General features: G+C 50.3%; 1 protein-coding gene across 3 annotated transcripts in view; it reads left to right on the forward strand.

The window, feature by feature from the left end:
- RNF4 (ring finger protein 4) overlaps positions 1-5,654 on the forward strand; it is a 49,328-nt gene extending 43,674 nt beyond the window's left edge. For 2 of the 3 annotated variants that reach the window (XM_017876259.1, XM_017876260.1), the window contains 4 exons: positions 1,743-1,752; positions 2,223-2,382; positions 2,879-2,927; positions 3,458-5,654. In XM_017876259.1, the coding sequence (XP_017731748.1) occupies positions 1,743-1,752; positions 2,223-2,382; positions 2,879-2,927; positions 3,458-3,607 (369 nt within the window). In that variant the 3' untranslated portion in view covers positions 3,608-5,654. The remainder of the gene's footprint in view (positions 1-1,742; positions 1,753-2,222; positions 2,383-2,878; positions 2,928-3,457) is intronic. The other variant, XM_017876261.1, reaches the window with a different exon arrangement.
- The last annotated feature ends 2,737 nt before the right edge of the window (positions 5,655-8,391 follow it).

Genomic DNA, 8,391 nt, shown 5'->3' on the forward strand with positions numbered 1-8,391 from the left:
GACTCAGTACCCACACTCTCATGGCTGGGGAACTGGGAGTGTCATAGCCCTTCCAGGTGTCCACACCTAATTAGTGGGTCATCTTGGCAGAGGGTGGGGGCATGTTGGAGCTGTAGAAAGCTGGGGTCATTTCGAGCCACAGAAGAATTTGCTTCTGCTCCCAGCTAAACCCAGGGCTTTCCCCAAGGGCCAGCACTGTTACCAGAGCCTCCTTTCTAGATTTCATGCGGTCAGTACATTGTGCTGGCCCTGGTAAGTTTGGTCCTGTTGATGAGGTTGACTGATTGTCCCCAGATTTCCCTTTTCACCTTCTGCAGTCTCCTCTAAGAGGAAAGGGGAGCACTTTTCAGTGCCTCCACGTGTGTGGATTATATTCTCATCCACAAATCAAAGACCTTTATACCCAGGCCTACGTTCTCCTGCATGGCCATTTGTGTATGTCAGGATGCCATTTGGGAAACAAAATCCACTCTAATTATTCTTAAGCTTAGTGGATTTTAACATGGAAGGGGAAGCCTAAATCAGCAATCTCTGGGCTGCGTCACAAGGAATAACTCTTGACCTCAAAGCATGGACCCACCTAGGGAACTGCTATGTCTGCTCCACGAAGAAGGTCTGGAGGTGGGATCCACCCCCTGCACTCGTATCTTTGGGTTCGAGTAGACAGTACTGCAGACCCTTTCTAGGGAGGAGAGCCCTGGACTCAAGACATAGCAGCCTCTGCCAGAACTGTTTCTTCATGATGCAGCTGTGCCTGCCAGTGCCAACACGCACAGCAGCTCAAGTCGGCCTCCACCCGCTGCCCTGCCAGTAGCATGAGTGTGTCTGTTTGAGGGAGCATGGTTCATGTCCAGGATCCTAGCTGTGCGGGAGTCAGAGTAGAGGATTAGAGCTTCTTGTCATTGACAGGCAGGGTGAGGTGAGCAGTAGGGCTTTGGCGGTGAGAACTTTTCCTGAAGCAGTCCCTCCTGCATGCTGAGCAAGAGGGAAAGGGCGTTCCACTGACCTCCCTAGATGGGTAAGAGCACTTGGCCAGAAGGTGGGAGGAACCGAATTTGAAACTGTTGGAGCAGAAATCGTCTAGCTGTAAATTCTGAGCTGGAAGGTGAGGGGCTTGTCAGGTTCTTAGGCCCCCAGGACACAGAATTGGATTGTGTGTCACACGCATTGGTCATGCATAGCCTGCTTTTTTTTGTTAGTTATTTGTAACAACCTACTGAGCAATGCAAATCTTCCTCCACATGAAGGCTCCACCTTGGCAGGGGCCTACATTGGCCGTGTCAGCTTGCGAAAGCATGGTGCCCCTAGTGCTGTCTGAATGTTCGCTGCCTCATGTAATCCTCACAACACCACAGTCACATGTGGGCTCTGGTGACTCTGTTTTTCAGAAGAGGAAGCTGCAGCCCCCAGATAGTAAGTAAGGTCCCCAGGTCTTGCAGCCACCACATGGTGTGGCTGTGGCTGTGGCTGTCGCTGTGTTCATGCTCCCAGAGACTCCACTAAACACCCAACAGGAGACACACAGCACATCAGCTGGGAGGTGGAGTGACCTGGGAAACGGGCTTGATTGACTGGGAGAGGTGCACAGATCCTCTGCGCGTGGGAGGAGGGTGGGGCCCCTGCTGCTCACCAGAGGGTTCCACAGAGGGTGCCACACGTCAGAAAAAAGAAAAGCCTTCATGTATCACTTATATCAAACTGATCGCTTGTTTCTCTTTTGTTTTTCTCCTTCTTTTCACAAGATTGTTGACGGTAAGTGGTTTCATTTCCTTTTTCACTGGGTTTGGAGCGAAAACGGCCTTAGGTGAGAGCTGCGGTGCTGCAGGCCTTGGCAGACCTTCCCCAAGGGCTTGGAGCTCTCCAAGCAGGAGGATCCCTTCGCACATACTGTGGTCAGACCCGCACAGTCAGTCCCCCCGTGCCTGCTGAAGAAACTTCACCCCATCACTGAGCACTGAGCCGTCGTCCTTTCTTGTGGCCTACCAGATTTTGGAGAAGGCTGGTAGCTCACAGCAGGGGTTGGGGGGTTTCTCCTGAGAAGATAAGATAGTGGCCTCCAGAGCTGGGCAGAACCTTCTGGGTTATAGCTGAGCATGGCAGCAGTTTCTCTCTGGGGGTCCCAGGCAGGGAAGGAAGAGGGTCTTAAGAGGCATCAGGATGGGGGTGGTGAGGATGGTAAGAGTAGGGAGCCTCCAACCTGAAAATGTGACCTCTTACCTTAGAAAGAAGAAGACCAAGGAGAAATGCAAGGAGGCTGCCCCAGGACCATGCTGACAGCTGCGTGGTGAGCAGTGACGAGGAGGAGTTGTCCAGGGACAGAGACGTGTATGTGACTACCCACACTCCCAGAAACACCAGGGATGAGGGCTCTACAGGCCTCAGGTACCAACATGCCCCCAGCTCTGCTGCTGCCATGCTAGGGTGTGGGGCCAGGACATAGGAATGCTTTTCAGCAAATCTGTGAGCGCTCGGCCCTAGCAGGGCTTGACCAAGCCTCTCCCCAGCATCTGGATACAGTTGGAACCTGGCCCAGAACTGAACCCAGCTGTTTCCACTGTAACCAGAGTATGCCGAGCGCTGACAGAGTGGGCGCAGGCAGTCCCAGTGGCTCCAGACAGGGATCCTGGGGCCAGTAGGGACCTGGGGGAGGGCAGGGTGACTCAGGTTGTCTGCACCTTCTGATGTTCACCCTGCCACATGCCCTTGGGGCAGTTGGCTTTTCTGAAAGTCTCTTGGATGCCTGTGCTAAGGCAGAGTCAGAGGAGGTCGGGGTGGTTCCCTTGTAGGGGATACAGGCCACTTCCATGAAGGCCACGTACAGGGTATAATAAAATGTTTGCATTGACTGAAAAACTAATGTGAAGCACTGTGCTCTTAGGCCCTCGGGTACTGTCAGTTGTCCTATCTGCATGGATGGATACTCGGAGGTAAGTAAACCAAGCTGTACCTTGCTTCTGGTTTCTAAACTTCATTGAAAGAATTGGATGAGACAGGATCTTCCCCCTTGGTGGGGCTGGACAGTCCTACTCGCAATCATGCCTGGGCATCACTTGCTGCAGATCTGCTTGTGAGGGGAGAATGTGCCCGTTTCTCCTTGGACCCTACAACTTTCACCTTCAGCGCCTGTACCCCTGTATGCCTTGAGCTTCCGGGTGTAAATGCATCCTCCTTTTGTGTCCCCCATCCTGACTCTTCTGGAAGCTACTAGTGTTTACTGGTGTCCCTCATAACCTTGGGCTGTCACACTGTTGAGATGCCATGGCCCCTGCCTCCTCCTCTCCAGCTCAGAGCGATCGCAGCAGGCACAGTTAGCTCTCCAGACCCCTCCCTGTTGCAGCCTGGCCCTTGCTTTCCTTTAATTGGTCATCTTAGGCATAGATGGGTGGGATTCTCTGGGGACCATGGCTGCTCTGGGATAAGGATAAACTCAGAGGCTCTTCTTTTTAATCCCTTCTAGATTGTGCAGAATGGACGTCTCATCGTTTCCACAGAGTGTGGCCATGTCTTCTGTAGCCAGTGCCTCCGTGATTCCCTGAAGAATGCTAATACTTGTCCAACTTGTAGGAAAAAGATCAACCACAAACGGTACCACCCCATTTATATATGAAGTATTCAGAGTCTTCCAGGAGAGACGGATGGACAGACAGACAGGTTCTCCAGTGGTATCTGCCTCCATTTTCCTGCGCTCAAAAAGACTGTTTCGAAACCAACATCTGATATGTAAACTGCTCTTTTGTTTCCAACCCCTTCCTTTTGTTATCTCCAGTTTGATGCTATGGCGCTGGACCCAGGGCCCTCCCAGGCCATCTCTTTTCCTCTGGGGTGGTCCAGTTCTAGAGTGGGAGAATGGGAGTCAGGCACATTGGGAATCGTGGTTCTAGTCTGGTCGCAGAACCTGCACATTTGCCAAGAAATTTTCCTTGTTTGGAAAGTTTGCCCCAGCTTTCCCAGGCACGCCACCTTTTGTTCCAAGTGTCTGCTGGTCGACCAATCTGCCTGCCACACATTGACCAAGCCAGACCCAGTTCACCCAGCTCGAGGATCCCAGGTGCAAGAGTGGCCCCTTGAGGCTCTGGAAAGACCAATCACTGGACTTCTTCCCTTGAGAGTCAGAGGTCACCCGTGATTCTGCCTGCACCTTACAATTGATCTGCAGTGATTTCTGCAAATCAGGAGAAACTGCAGGGCAATCCCTTGTTTCCTAAGAACGAAAAAGTGCAATAAAGGCCATTCGTTACCTACTTTTCAGCAGCCCACAAGATGTAGCACTGTTAGCGTCCCCCTCAGAGGCCTAATGTTGCCTGGGGAGCAGTGCCCATCCCAACCCGTTTCTGCCCGCCAGTTGTTCTCAGGAACCTTACCCATGCTCCAGCGTCCTTCACCTGGCACAGGACATGTAAGATAAATAGGGCAGGCACGTGTTTGGGTGTCCTCTTTTCTGATAAAATCCATCCTGTGTTTGCCACATGCCCTCCAGTCCTCAGTTCCTCAGTTCCCACTGCCTAACGTCTGCCCCCGCGTAGATACTGAGAGGTGGTGGCAGTAATTGTGGCCTTATCAGCCGCTTAGTTCCAGGCTTTTGCCCAAGTCACTGTTGCCCCATGTTTCGGAGAACCTGGCCCACCTGACTTGGCTTTCTCATCCTTCCCAACCCAGTGCCATTTGTTTCAGAAGCTACTCCTCTGGCCAACTGGGCTTGGATCCTTTGGGCTTTGACTGCTCCATAGGTTTTGATGGGTGAAACACGGGCCCAGATGACAACCTCTCCCTCACTCCACAGGTGTGTGGGAGCCTCAGGTTCTCTGAAGGGCAGCAAAGTGGCCCACGCTGCCCCTGACAGCACAGGGCCTGGGGGTGGCTAACGAGAGAGGCCTTACAGTGCCAGCCTGCCTCCTCTTCCGCTGTCCTCCTTCCTCAGAGGGCTTCAAGCCAAACAAATGGCCTTTTCGTGTGAAACATCTTCAGAGTGGGAAAGGGGCCACTTCTGGCTTTGTTAGCAATAACTGACCTTCAGTTTACCCTTCTGAAGGAGCAGGGACTCAGCACAGAATTCACTTTAGACGGGGCTGAAGGAGTGTCCCTCCTCTATGTGAAAAGAAAATTATTTTATTCTTCATTCTGACTTTTTAACTGTTTGGCTCACTTCCAGTTAGTTTGAATGAAAATAATAATTTTCTACTTGGAGTTGAAGAGGGCAGAATCCTCAGCTCTCATCATTGTGATGTGTAGCGTGTCTGCCCTCTGACTGAACATCATTGCCATTAACTTTCTTCTGGGCATCATGCGAGTGTCATGATGCCCAGACTTGGAGCAAGGCAACCTTGGAGTCAGTCCACTAATAAAATATAGTACCACCCATTTTAAAATTTCTTTAAGTTTTATCCTTAAAGACAACTTCAGTGGTTAATTATAAAAGTTGTGTTACTTCGTCCTAAATTAAATTGATAAAAAGATTTAAAAATGTGTTTTGTTTCTACTATTCAGAAACTGCGAACTAGGGAAAGGTTGGTATGAAAAAAAAGTCTTTCCTTTTCTCAATGTACATAGTTCAACTCTTTCTTTGTTACATTTAAACTATATCCATGGATATCAGTCTGCTTTGGACTCCTCTGCTAGTGTTAAAGATGGAAATAAAACCATTAATTTGAACCAAATATCTTTTACACACTCATTTGCTCTTTGGAATTAGAATCAGCCTCCCCCCTTTGTCTGCCTCACGTTGAGTATGTTTTGCATTGGTGTGTGTTCAGGAAGTTTGCATGTCCGAAATCCAGCACGCATGTGAGAGGCTGTTCTTGGAGCAGAGCCAGAGGCTCAAGCCCTGGAGTCCCTGAGAGAGCAGAGTCTACTCTGAGAGGCAAGACTGGCCGAGGCCGAGGAACTGTCTGCTCAGCTCAGCCAGTCTCTCAGAGGTGTTGGGGGTGCTGCTCTGAGTGGGATGGACTGAGATTGCCCTGGATACCTTACATTGCAGTGCCCCCCTTTGCCCCTGGCCACCTAGATACAAAATTTGCCCTCTGAGTGGGAGTCAGCACTGTGCATGGATGCCACAGGTGAGCAGTGCCAGCAAAGCCACAAGGAGGGAATGGGCTTGGCAGTGTGGCCAAGCTCTCCCTTTGCCTCTGCCCTCCTCTGTAACGATCCAGCTGTCCCCAGGGACTAGAAAGGCTAACATGCTTGGCTGCCTGGGTCCCAAAGGCCTACCATCCAGTGCAGTTTCTTACCATGCTCCTGGCACTGCACTTTTGGCTCTGTGGGCAGTGAGACAGACATCATGGAACATGTTTACAGAGGAGACAGTCCCCTAGGCCGGTAGAAAATTGAAACTGACGAGGGGGAGGTACAGGAAACTAGGAGATTCAGCAGGAGGAAGTTGAACCTGTCCAGAAAGCTCTCCCTGAGTAAGGGCTGCTAAGTTGCCATCTTCAAGGTCCAGAAAGCTCTCTAGGGAAAGAGGAGAAGAAGGAATTCCAGAGACTGCAGGCCAGGCCTGTGAAAGTTATGAGAAAGACCTCCTTGCTGGCATGCAGTAGGGTCTGCAGGCCTCCCTGATACCTAAAGGCACTGGACCAGACACTTCTGGTGGCTACCCAGGGGAGGCAGGGAGCAGTGTATCCCTAAGACTGGTACTGCTGGAGTGGGTCTGGTCCTGGAAAGGAGGGAGCCCCCAAGGCTGGCTGTGGAAACTCAAAAGATGTCTGTATTAACTGGGTTTTTTCTTTTGTTTTGTTGTTTGGCAGCATAGAAACAATTGATTTTTGTATATTGTGTATCCAGAATCCTTGCCAACTGTTTCTTTTTTTTTTTTCCCCCCCTAGACAGAGTCTGGCTCTGTCGCCAGGCTGGAGTGCGGTGACTCGATCTCGGCTCACTGCAACCTCCACCTCCCGGGTTCAAGCGATTCTCCTGCCTTAGCCTCCCAAGTAGCTGGGATTACAGGGACATGCCACCTTGCCCAGCTAATTTTTGTAGTTTTAGTAGATACGGGGTTTCACCATGTTGGCCAGGCTGGTCTCGAACTCCTGATCTCAAGTGATCGGCCCACCTCGGCCTCCCAAAGTGTTGGGATTACAGGCATGAGCCACCATGCCCAGCCCCAACTCTGTTTTTTTTATTTTTTATTTTTTCTATTTTTGCGGAGACGGAGGTCTCACCATGTTGCCCAGCCTGATCTTTAACTCCTAACCTCAGGTGATCCTCCTTCCTCAGCCTCCCAAAGGCAGTGGAATGAAAGGTGTGAGCCATGACGCCAAGGCTAGCCCAGTTCATTATTATTAACACACAAATGGTGTGGGTGGGCACCTTTGCGTTTCAGTGTTACATCAAGATAGATGTTTGCTGTAGGTTCTTGTTAGATAACTGTCAGGTGAGGGAGGTTCTTTTTCCTACCATGAGGCAGGCATTTGTTTTGTTGTTGTTTTTTAAGACAGTTTCGCTCTTATCACCCAGCTGAAGTGCAATGGCGCAATCTCTGCTCACTGCAATCTCCATTTCCTGGTTTCAAGCGATTCTCCAGCCTCAGCCTCCCGAGTAGCTGGGATTACAAGCACACCACCACCACGCCCGGCTAATTTTTGTATTGTTAGTAGAGACGGGGTTTTACCATCTTGGCCAGGCTGCCCTCGAACTCCTGACCTCAGGTGATCCGCCTGCCTCAGCCTCCTCAAAGTGCTGGGGTTACAGACTTGAGCCACCACACTTAGTGGCATTTGTCTTCGATTTCTGTTTGTTGTTTTTTGGGTTTTTTTTTTTTTAACGAGACAGAGTTTTGCTCTGTCGCCAAGGCTGGAGTGCAGTGGCACGATCTCGGCAGGTTCAAGCAATTCTCCTGCCTCAGACTCCTGAGTAGCTGGGATTAGAGGAGCTGCCAACACGCCCGGCTAGTTTTTGTATTTTTCGTAGAGATGGGGTTTCTCTAGTTCTGTTTTTGGTCACAAGTGAATGTTCAATCTTATCAGTCCTTTTTCTGCTCCTATTGAGACAAGATTCATTTGCCTCTCTAACAGTTAATGTATTGTGTAACATAGGTATATGTAGTTTAACTACAGGGATATGTTTTTTTTTTTTTTTTTTTTTTTTCCTCCCCCTGAGACAGAGTCTCACTCTGTCGCCCAGGCTGGAGTGCAGTGGCACAATCTCAGCTCACTGCAACTTCACCTCCCATGTTCAAGCGATTCTCCTACCTCAGCCTCCAGAGTATAGCTGGGATTACAGGTGTGCACCTGTTAATTTTTTCTATTTTTAGTAGAGTCAGAGTTTCACCATGTTGGCCATGCTGGTCTCGAACTCCTGGCCTCAAGTGATCCATCCACCTCAGCCTCCCAAAGTGCTGGGATTACAAGCGTGAGCCACTGTACCCCACCTTACAGGGATATGTTCTGAGAAATGTAT

This window comes from Rhinopithecus bieti, unplaced genomic scaffold, assembly GCF_001698545.2.
Source record: "Rhinopithecus bieti isolate Rb0 unplaced genomic scaffold, ASM169854v2 scaffold_9581, whole genome shotgun sequence".
Taxonomy (NCBI): domain Eukaryota; kingdom Metazoa; phylum Chordata; class Mammalia; order Primates; family Cercopithecidae; genus Rhinopithecus; species Rhinopithecus bieti.